The sequence below is a fragment of the Denticeps clupeoides genome, chromosome 9, assembly GCF_900700375.1.
Source record: "Denticeps clupeoides chromosome 9, fDenClu1.1, whole genome shotgun sequence".
Lineage (NCBI taxonomy): Eukaryota > Metazoa > Chordata > Actinopteri > Clupeiformes > Denticipitidae > Denticeps > Denticeps clupeoides.
In genome coordinates, this window is record NC_041715.1 from 17,154,210 (window position 1) to 17,166,126 (window position 11,917).

The window sequence follows — 11,917 nt, forward strand, 5'->3', positions numbered from 1 at the left end:
TTTTTTAGACGCACTGTTGCTTCTGAGCCCAACAGGCACGAGACAGACCACCCTGTCCCGGTCTGAGAGTGAAACTGCTGAGCAAACGAGAACAGCCCTCACACCTTCAGCATGCAGAAGGAACATCAGCGGCGTCCTCGCCGTAAAAGTTGACCTCCCGGTGGACCTTCTCTGGGACAATCTGTAGAGTAAAGAGAGATCTCAGGTGACACATCTCCAGAGACCGGACTGGAATGGGCAAATTTCCCCATGTACCTACTCCATAACATCCAGCTTAACGGTGTTACTGAATTTATTCCCAGTGCAATAATAAGAAATAATAACGAGCTTTGAACGTGGGACAGTGAGAAGTTGGGGGGCCAGAGAGGGAGCTGTGGCTCCTCCTCTCCGGTCCGAACGTCACCAGCACCCCGGTGCTAAAAGCCGGTCCCGGAGCAGCGGCCGCACATTTCATATTTCAACCAAGCGGCGTGATAAATGGCGGAAGATCTCGACGTCCGGAGGGTCCGGACCAGATGACCACACGTGCCTCCGGACATGAAGAACTCTCCCGGACTAACTTTCTCCCGCAGTAAGCTGTGTCCTGCCCGCATTTATATTAATAAGATGAATCATGATTTTTTTAAAGTAAATGTATGATATAGAATGTCGTGCACCGACACGTGTTCAGCTGCAGTGAGATGATTTTCCGGAGCGGACCTGAGTGGAACATGGGCCCCCTGGTGCTGATGTTGCTGCTGGCCTGGCCGGACGCGGGCCGCTCCTGTCCGCATCCGTGCGCCTGTTACCTCCCCACGGAGGTGCACTGCACGTTCCGCTCCCTGCTCTCCGTGCCCCCGTCTCTCCCCGCTCAGGCGGAGCGCGTAAACCTGGGGTAAGCGCCCCCCTCCGGTCGGCTTTGGAATTGCAGCCGCGGCTGCCAGGAAAGTCATTAATCTCGTACTTTTACTGAAGCGCTCAGATGTATACAGATACAGATCGTATGTGTCTGTAGTTTGATATACCACGATGATTAATTGCTGTGCTTTGGGGTCTTGAGGGTCTTGACTGCATTATAAAATAAAGATGTTCCCGTAAGGCTGTAAGAAATCAAACTGCTATACACACAAAAAAGAAATAGTTGGTGTTTCTACATCCTTCAGGACAGACAGACATCATGAGCTACATGTAGCTTGAAAAGACTGATGTGTAAAAAAGTGCAATAGTAACGGTGTGAACAATATTATACAAAAATGATGAAAACACTCAACAACTCTGATGTTGTTCTGTTTAGGTTCAACACAATTAATCGGATCCCAGAAAGCTCATTCGCTGGACTAAGAAAGTTGGAGCTTCTTATGCTGCATGGAAACGACGTGCATAAGATTCCTCATGGTGCCTTCCGAGACCTGGTGTCACTTCAGGTACAGTTACTCTGCTCTTTCAAGCCAAGGAGATAAAACAAATCTGTCTTAAAATTCAGATATCAATTTTCCACTTAGTCCTGTTTTGGCCCTAGGTGCTCAAGATGAGTTACAACAAATTGAGAGTTATCACAGGACAGACCCTGTTTGGCCTGTCAAGCCTGGTGAGGCTATACCTGGACCACAACCGCATTGAGTTTGTCCATCCAGACACTTTCCACGGGATGACGTCTCTTCGTCTTCTTAACCTGGAGGGCAACCACATCCAGCAGCTCCACCCTTCTACTTTCAGCACGATCTCCTTCCTGCAGCTCTTTCACTTCTCCACCCTGAAGCATCTGTACCTGTCTGACAACATCCTGACCACTCTGCCAAAGCAGCTGCTTCAGAACACCCCCCAACTGGAAAGTCTCTTCTTATACGGCAATCCCTGGAACTGTGACTGCAGGATGAGTGCTTTATTAGAATGGACAACACGTCATTCAGGTAATTACCATTAATATATATATATATATATATATAGAAGGTGTGTCCAAACTTTTGAGAAGGTGTGTCCAAATATATATATATATATATAAATAAAAGACACACACACACACACACACGCACACACACACACACACACAGTACAGGCCAAAGGTTTGGACACACCTTATCATTCAAAAGTTTGGACACACCTTCTCATTCAATGTGTTTTCTTTATTTTCATGACCATTTACATTGGTAGATTCTCAAAACTATGAATGAATACATGTCGACTTATGTGTACACACAAATGTTTTAATAGAATGTCTTTAATTAGAAATTGATGATGTGACAATTTTGATGATTTTCAATTTCTAATTTAAGAAAAAAAAATGATTAAACACAGGTCCACTATGTCTCTGGAAAAATCTGATTTATAATAATAGAAATTAGTGTTTATATGAATTTAGAAGAAATACACAACAGTCACAATTGCACAAATACAAAAAAACAACATAGTTTGCATAATGTAGATATTTTAAATGGGAAATGTGGAGAACCATGAAAAAGATACTAATTACATGTTCTTTGATATTGTATACAAATGCTATTGAATCTGATGCAAATATCACAAGTTATCATTTTATTTTTAGGGGTTCTGAAATGCAAGAAGGACAAGTCATACCCTAAAGGACAGCTGTGTTCCATGTGTGTCTCTCCCAAACACCTGAACAACAGCAGCGTTTCAGACCAGAAGGACCTCACCTGCAAAAGACCTGTGATAACCGCTCCAGAGCAGGAGACCTCATCCGAAGACAATGAAAGTGAACTGCTAACTGATGCAGACTTGCGTGGATCCTTTGGTAATATCACCCTTGACCTTTCTGATGAACATGGGAACCAAGTGGAATTGACCTGTAGCATTGATGACCCACGGGAGTCTTCCAAAATCAGCTGGGAGCACATCAGCAGCCTACATATATCCATTAAAATGAACCTTTCCTTAAATCTGCAGTGTGCCATAGACCAGAAGAGTTATGAGAGATTGTGGAAACTCATCGCATACTACAGTGAAGTGCCTGTAAACCTGCAAAGGGAGATCATGCTCAGCAAGGAGCCAAAACTCAGCTACAGATACAAACAGGCTGTTGATAGAGATGCTTATTACTACACTGGGGTACGAGCCAACATTTTATCTCAGCCATCGTGGATCATGCAGCCATTTCTCAACTTACGGCTCAACAGGCCATATTCTACTGCTTTGAGTGTCAGGCTGATCCTTGGTACTCAGTTATTTCCAAACTTAGAGACTGAAATGATCCGAAGACAGCGTCGACAGTGGGTGATGATAAGAAACAACAACCAAACCCAGATGTTGCTGACTGCTTTAGTAGGAGCCACGAGTGAAATGGACTGCAATGTGCTAAGTTCTGGAGACCCATTGGTTCAGTGGATCCTACCAGACGGTTCTAAAATTAAAGCCCCTTACACCAGTGCTGACCAAAAGGTGTTCTTGTCCAGCAATGGAAAATTGACAATAAAAGCAATAGACCACTCCGATTCAGGTGTATACTACTGTATTGCTGAGGTCAACAATGACCTGGACTTCCTGCCTTTCCGATTAGCAGTAATTGAGTCCTCAGCTCCCTCCCCGGGTGAAAAGGCAGGACCAGCACTGGCAAAGTTTGTCGGTGACCCCATATCTATCCCTTGTATCACTTCTGGATCACACAGTGCTGATGTAAATTGGATTTTTCCAGATGGAAGTACAGCTAATATCAAAGCCAACTCTTCCAAGGCGTATGTGTTTTCCAATGGAACATTATTTATACCTCATGGGAAACTCAGTAACAATGGATACTATAAATGTGTGGCACTGAACCAGTACGGTGTTGACACCCTGGCATCGAAGGTAACCATCACACAACGGGAAAGAATGTACCCTCTTAACAGGCCTCCAATGAGACCACAGTCGGCTGCAGGCGTCTCTACCAAGATAAAGGCTTTTGTTGATGACACAGAGGAATCATCAGGAGATGACGGCAAACAAGAAAGTGCCCCAGCAAAGAAGACTTTTGTAAACAGACAGAGGGGTCCACATATGAGACCACATGGATATCCGTACAGGAGCCCTCAGAGAAGAATACACGGACAGAGAATTCCCATGAGAAAAGGCTCTCACGGACCACAGAGAAATACTGTACCAGAGGCCAGAAGGAATATATCCATGTCAAAAAACAAAATAGACCCCCAAAGATGGGCTGACATTTTGGCAAAGATCAGGGAGAAATCAGTGGCAAAGTCCACAACAACTGAATCCCAACAGACCAGTACTTCAGTCAAAACTGTACTAACCAGTTTCCCCGACAACACAGAAGGCTCGACTACAGATGACACCATCCTGCTAGAGGAAGGATTAAATGCTGTGGGCACACCACAAATTCCCTTCCAAATCCTACAGCAGCAAACAGTGACAACCCCCAGTCCCACAGAGGATCAGTCAAACAACATTTACCACTTCTCTGCCCCCAAATTACACTCTGACGGAACTCTTGCAAGCCACATACCAAAGCCTACTGATTATGTCACCACAAATTCCAACTCTAAAACAGGGAGCCCACATGTGGAGGAGCAGAAACAAACTGTAATGGATCAGCTTCTCACTGTTGCGCCTACACCTGCAGGGCAAGAGGTCAAAAGCAGTTGCAATGGAGAAAACGAAATTACTGAAACTCACTCCAGTGAGGTACACATAAACAACCAACAAAATATCAAAAGTGGCATGCCAGTTGGTACGATTTCAACAAACCCAGAAACGGCCAATACAGCAAAAAAACAATTCACATTGAGTTCTGTACCCTTGAGACCAAGAGTAAAATGGAATTCAAGGAGAAGGTTTGGAAACAGAAGACGAGGGAACAGGATCAGACTTAGACCAACTATCTCACAGCTCACCACGCCAACACCACATCTGCCTTCAACTGCCAAAGCATCTCTGATTACAGCTACGATGTCTATGTCTTCAGCTAAAAGCATTTTAGCTACTATTGGATACATTACTAGACAGAGTACAGATGGTTCAGAAAGTTCTGTCTCTTCACACGAGGCTGAAGAAGATACTCTTGGTGTACCTGAAGGAAGCGTTCTTACACAAAAACACGTTGCCGTTTCATTAGGTGGGCAGGTAGAATTTTCTACAACAAGTGCTCCATCAGCAACTGAAGGAGAGCAGGGCACAAATGAGCACATGGTTTCTACAGAAGCAATTTCAACAACTGTGCCAGAACACAAATCAGTCTCTTTGGCAGCTCAGAGGACTAACAGTGAAAATCTTGTAACAGCCTTTCATGATGGTGATCCACCAGACAAGGGTTTTGTCGAAAACAATGGAATGGATGGAAAACCTAATGCAGACGAGATGTTACCTTTGAATGCAAATAATGTGTTGCTCGTGCCCACTATTCATGTGTTAACTAGCTCAGTTGTACAATCACACATTTTCAGAGATCCTATCAATCAGAAACCTGAAGAAGAATCATCAGAGCATTTATCATCATCCATTTCTGCAAGTCAAACAGAAGCCGCTTCATTTATTTCACCAAAGGTTCACACCCTTAACACTCAAAATTATGATCTAAAGAATCAAAAGGAAGAAGAAACCCCAGATGCCATTCAGCCAACCCATGAAAATTATTTTGACCTTCCAGTTGTCACTGAAGCACCAAGGGACAAAATGCCAATGTCCCCTTCTAATCCACCCACATCAGCTGGTGACATTTCAACCACATCTGCAACCACCTCTACACTGCCATTATTGACAAGCACAACAACACAGTTAATCAGCACATTGACAACAACTGCTTTTCTAGGGATTCAACCCATTTTGCCATTGCCTGACAACAGGATAAACCAATTTTCAAAAAATTCAGGAACAAACTTTATTCCTGATAGGCACAGTGGTAGAATACCCAGCAGCCACCAACATCCATATAACAATAGGAATACTTATACATACAGAAGACCCAGTCAGCCTGTCACCAGTTCTACAGTCCACAGAGTGGTCCCAGAGCACAAAATTGAGCAAACAACCCTAAAACCAAGAAACCCAGAAAGACCCTCGGCAGTTTCCACAACAAGAAAACCAATCACTATATCAAGGACTATAACTCATCTTCACACAAGTTTAGACCCTAGAAGTCGACACTCCAGCCCAATTTTCTTTCCAAGTGGGACTCAAATATCTCCAGAAGCACCTATTCATAGAGTGAGGCCTCAAATTACCACCTCAAACCTTCAGACCATTTCAGTGAATGCTGAGAGTGATGTGCTGCTACACTGTTATGCAACTGGGGAGCCCAAACCATTTCTGACCTGGACCAAAGTATCCACAGGTGTGTAATAAACTCTTAATTCTTAATGAAATCAATCCTGTAATGCAGATAGTCAAATTATTACATTTAAATTATTACGTATTATCACCCTTGACCAACAAGAATATGACAAGTATATGAAATTCATCCTTGAGAGACCTCTTGTCTCTATAATAGTTTTAATTAGGCATATAGCAAGTTTTAATCTTAAAAAATGTATTTATTCCTTGCATACTGTCCAAGTAATTAGTTACATTTTTTTTTGTTAATCCCTACTTATATTGATATTCCTCTACAGGAATTTGTCTTAGATAAACATAATGACACAAGCAGTAGAATGCATTACTCTTAAACAGTTGTCCATTTCTAAACTAGCTTCTGATTTGTATACTTGTTTGTATACTAGCTATCAAACTGAATATTCTTGAGCTCTCCATAGAGCACAGAGGTTCAAATGTTCACCCTCTGAAATCTGAGGACAATGTATAGCACAGAACAGAAGTTAAACATATGGAAAACCTGTCTGCGAGAACATGTGTGCACCTCCTGCTTATTTGCAGAGCTATGAAATGACCTCAGTTGACCATTTTACCACTCTGTAAATATCAAAAGCAACATATTGGGTAGTTAATCTAATAAACCTGTTTTAACCCTTTTCTGTAATACCAATACATTTAAAGTTGATTATGCTTATCATTAGCAATAAGAAGCAAATTGGTATGCCAGTTTGAGTTATGCTGTTTATAAAGTGAAACTTATATAACTGTATGGTCACACTTTTACAGGTGCAGTAATGTCAGCAAACACCAAGATCCAGAGGTTTGAAGTCCAACCAAATGGCACATTCATCATCCATAATGTTCAACTTCAGGATCGCGGCCAGTACCTCTGCACTGTGCGCAACCAACATGGCATTGATAAGATGATGGTCACCTTGATTGTACTGTCACTGCAGCCCAGGATGCTGAGCCCACGGCACCGTGATGTGACTACATACCTGGGTGACATGAGCACCATAGATTGCCAGGCACAGGGGATGCCCAAGCCACACGTGACTTGGGTTCTGCCGGACAGAACGGTAATGAGCACAGTGAGTGATACAGAGCGCCGGATCATGCTTCTGAGCAACGGCAGCCTCCAGATCAAACAGACCAACTACCCAGACCGGGGCATTTACAAATGCGTAGCCAGCAACGTGGCCGGGGCTGAAACACTGACTGTACGGCTGCAAATTGCAGCCCTGCCTCCTCTCATCCAGCAGCCCCACCATGAGAATTACACTCTAACTGAAGGACAAACGGTCCACATCCACTGCAGTGCCAAAGGTGCTCCCCAGCCAAGCATACGATGGGTTCTCTCAGACGGGACACAGGTGCGACCTTCACAGTTCGTCCATGGCAACCTCTTTGTCTTCCCCAACGGGACAGTATATATTCGTAATATATCAGCTAAAGATGCAGGAAATTACGAGTGTATGGCACTCAATGCTGTGGGGGTAGCGAAGAGGACGGTCCGTGTGGTGGTGAGGATGAGCTCCTCAACAGCCAAAATCACCAATACCTCCCCTCACAGGACAGAGGTGTCATATGGGGAAACACTGCACTTGGACTGTGTTGCCTCTGGGAATCCTGATCCCAGAATTATCTGGAGAATCCCATCAAGGAAACTTGTAGATCAGCAATACAGGTATGTATGGTTCAATGTCACAATAATCCATGACAAAATGATAATACATATAAATATGTTTAAAATAGAGCCACTGTGTGTACGTATGTAGATTATCCGTGGAAAGTTCCGTTTTACTGTCCAATAAACAAGGATGATGTGTGATGTGTTAATTACAATAATTCCAAAGGTGTCAGAATTCAACTCTTGTCTTTTGTTTATGCTTTCCAGCTTTGACCGTAGGATGAAAGTGTTCATTAATGGCACACTGTCAATTCAAGGAGTGACAAGCAAAGATGAAGGCGACTATTTGTGTGTTGCCAGGAACAAGATTGGAGATGACTATGTACTCCTCAAGGTCATTGTTATGATGAAAGCCGCCAAGATCGAAGGAAAACAACTGAGCGACCACAAGGTTTCCTACGGAGGGGACTTGAAAGTAGACTGCATTGCCTCGGGCCTCCCGAACCCAGAAATCAGGTGGAGTTTACCGGACGGCACCATGGTCAACAGTGTCATGCAGTCTGATGACAGCGGAGTTCGCACTAGAAGATATGTGGTTTTTGACAACGGGACTCTGTTTTTTAACAAAGTGGGAATGAAGGAAGCTGGAGACTACATCTGTTACGCGGAAAATGAAATTGGCAAGGACGAGATGAAGGTTCACATTAGGGTGGTAGAGAATTCTCCAGTCATCAGAAACAGCAGCTATGAAGTCACCAAAGTGCCCCACGGGTATACCGTGGTGCTAAACTGCAGTGCTAAGGGAGAGCCAACACCAGCCGTTACCTGGTTCTCACCAGTCAGCCGAGTTATTCCTGTTGCATCGGACAAATTCCAGGTGAAATCAGATGGAACACTGACCATTTATAAAGTGCAGAGGTTTGATAATGGGAATTATACCTGCATTGCCAGGAACTCTGCAGGGATGGACATGAAAGTGGTAGGCATGGAGGTTCTACTCTCACCCCCTACCATCAATGGATTCCGGAACGCAGTCAGTTTCACGAAGGAAACAGCTGCTAAGGACCAGCGCCTGTTCCTCCACTGCAAGGCTGAGGGAACTCCAGTTCCAATGATCCTGTGGGTCCTACCTGAGAATGTGTTGCTGCCTGCCCCGTACTATGGTAGCAGATACACAGTCCATCGCAATGGGACTCTGGAGATTCGAAACTTGCGCAAGACAGACTCTTCTAATCTCCTCTGCATTGCACGTAATGAAGGAGGTGAGGTTCGCATGCAGGTTTCCCTTAATGTGACAGATGAATTTGAAAAGCCTCAGCTGAAAAGCCCCGCAACAGAGTCTGTCGCCCTCAGCACTGGAATATCCATGATACTGAACTGCTCTGTCGAAGGAAATCCACCCCCTGAGGTGACTTGGATTCTCCCCAATGGTACCTCCCTCCTGAATGGTACAAGCCGCTTCCGATTTCATCACATGTCCAATGGAACTCTGTATATCAGAAACCCCTCGGCGTCCGAAGCAGGGAAATACCGCTGCGTGGGTCGTAATGTGGCTGGGAATGTTGAGCGCACAGTCACCTTGGAGCTGGGACAGAAGCCGGACATTTATACTAAATACAGCTCATTAGTGAGCATCATCAACGGGGAAAACCTACAGCTGAACTGCTTATCTAAAGGGAGCCCACTTCCCAAGCTGATCTGGACTCTGCCCAGCGGTGTAGTGCTCTCTCGAGCCGAAGCAAAGGGGCGCTATGCAGTCTGGGAAAATGGAACCCTCACTGTGCAGATGGCTTCTGTGTATGACAGAGGAACATACCATTGCAGGTTAACTAACGAACATGGCTCTTCGTTACTCACCGTGTCAGTGATAGTTATAGCCTATCCTCCTCGCATAACAAATGGTCCTGCTGCAGTTGTTTATGCCAGATCAGGGGTGGCCATTCAGCTGAACTGTATGGTTATTGGCATCCCCAAGGCCGACGTGGTCTGGGAGCTGCCCGACAAATCAATGCTTAAAGTCAGTGGTCAACCACGTATCTATGGCAACAAGTATCTTCATCCACATGGCTCTTTAGTCATACAGAACCCGACAAGCAGAGATGCTGGATTCTATAAGTGCACTGCCAGGAATGTTGTAGGAAGTGACACAAAGTCAACGTATGTACACGTGTTTCAATAATAATAAAAAAAAAAGATTTAAAAAAATTGCCCAATAAAACTGCATAAGTACATATTGTTAGAAGATATAAAAATTGAATTGGTATTTTAGAGTTTTACATACATACGTTCTGAGCTAAATCCATCATCTAAATGTTTCTGTTTCTAAATTGGTGAAAAAATACATTTTTGATCATTTCAGGGAACAGCTGTACCTGTTATTGGAACTAACAGATGCAGCAAATGATTATGTGTACCAAAAGTACTTCCAGTATTATCACTTTTGACCTCTCTAGTTCTATATAAAATCATTTATGTCAAGGATGGTATGAACCCTGTACTAATGCACAATTTGTTAATGTTGAATGTCATGCTGTGTGATGAATATAATAATATGTTTTATTTGTTTTGTTCATGCATTTATATGCCTCAAATAAGCTTTGTTGCAAACATTTATTTTCAGAGTGTTTAAAATAATACTTTTGGCTTATATAATTCATTGTCATTGTTTCCGTTCATGTTTATTGTCCTTTTAAATTATTTGTACTTAAAAGACTTATTTGTCCTTAAAAGATATCTAACATTTGCAGAGTTAGCTATATTTTGAACAGCTATGTTTTCTGGAATAAAAAAAAAACATTTTGTTAAAATATATGTCTTATGCATTAACTTGTGCATCTCTCATAAAGTTACGTTTTCCCCCGGAACAATCCTCACAGTTAGGGTCCTGTATGTAAAGCTGATGAAATGTGGACTTGTGGCTGCTCGGTATTTAATTGTGTATACATGATGGTTCAGTTTCTACCTCAATTCCTTGAAATTGTTTCCGTTGATATGATCAAAATAGGACAATTGATTAACGCTGATATCTTTACTTTACTTACTTTACTTTATTTAGCAGACGCTTTTATCCAAAGCGACTTACAAGAGGAAGACACCAGCAATCCTCGTTCGATTTCTATAGAATATTGAGTTTACAAACTAAGAGCCCTGATAAGGCTCAGACTTGTCAGTGAAGAGCATGCTCAGAGATTGTTAGGTGCTAGACGAAGAAAAATTATAATGTATTTATACATTTTGTATTGTTTGTGCAATGTGAGCGAAAGCTAATACATTAACTTAGCTCGCCTAGTCACATCAACAAATACACAAGCACTTCTTAAAAACAAGCTAATGCTAGACAGAGTCAAAGTTTATTTACTCACCTCTACAGAGAACCGCGCGAGAAAGATTACCGCTGTGTGATATGTTTCATATCTATAGAATTGTTCATGTACCACTGCTTGTTTTGTGTTTTTACTTTTTTGCTGCACTTATTATTATTGACTGTTAATACTTACTCAGTTGGTCTGGTTTAAACACACTTCATAAAAAGCTTATTTAATTACTTAAATTAGGAGCTCCTCTATTTCTCCCATGCTGTTCTTAGTTTAGAATGACTGCCGAGGATTCCTTTAATCTAATTATGTCATATTTCCTTTGGACCTGTCTCTATAAGAAAATGGACACTCTTGGGCACATAAGAGTTTACACATTATGAACGATAGATATACTGTAATTTGTGAAGTACTACAGAACAGTTAGGAGTGATCCTAACGCATTTAAAGAAATACTTAATTCATTTTCCTATGGCTATATTATTGTTTTATTCTCCTTATTGGTTATTTTAGTGTATAGTATAGATTTTCAGGTTTTGTGTGAGTATTTTATTACTGTCAGCAGAGACCCAGGCATGTCTGCCAATGTCAGATGCAGATGTAACGGACCACACGGCCACCGATGAGAGGGAAATACCTTCACTTTTTCAGGTCGTCAACAGAGGGACAGAACAGTGATGCAGCACGGACTTCTCAAGCCGGCCGTCCCCTAGAGCACCAAGTGAAGACAGCTGGT

The 11,917-nt window shown here is 42.8% G+C and overlaps 1 protein-coding gene across 1 annotated transcript; it reads left to right on the forward strand.

The window, feature by feature from the left end:
* The first annotated feature begins 381 nt into the window (after positions 1-381).
* On the forward strand, positions 382-10,531 carry mxra5b (matrix-remodelling associated 5b). Its single transcript, XM_028992181.1, has 7 exons — positions 382-571; positions 671-874; positions 1,274-1,403; positions 1,499-1,889; positions 2,522-6,259; positions 7,024-7,924; positions 8,135-10,531. The coding sequence occupies exons 1-7, from the start codon at positions 516-518 to the stop codon at positions 10,044-10,046; spliced, it is 7,332 nt and encodes a 2,443-aa protein (XP_028848014.1). The 5' UTR covers positions 382-515; the 3' UTR covers positions 10,047-10,531.
* Positions 10,532-11,917: the final 1,386 nt, after the last annotated feature.

Excerpts from the sequence above, each read along its gene's own strand:
- mxra5b (XM_028992181.1), top strand. The coding sequence starts at position 516 with ATGACCACACGTGCCTCCGGACATGAAGAACTCTCCCGGACTAACTTT. Across the intron at positions 875-1,273 it reads GCGGAGCGCGTAAACCTGGG|GTTCAACACAATTAATCGGA; the intron begins GTAAGCGCCCCC and ends TGTTCTGTTTAG. Across the intron at positions 6,260-7,023 it reads CTGGACCAAAGTATCCACAG|GTGCAGTAATGTCAGCAAAC; the intron begins GTGTGTAATAAA and ends ACACTTTTACAG.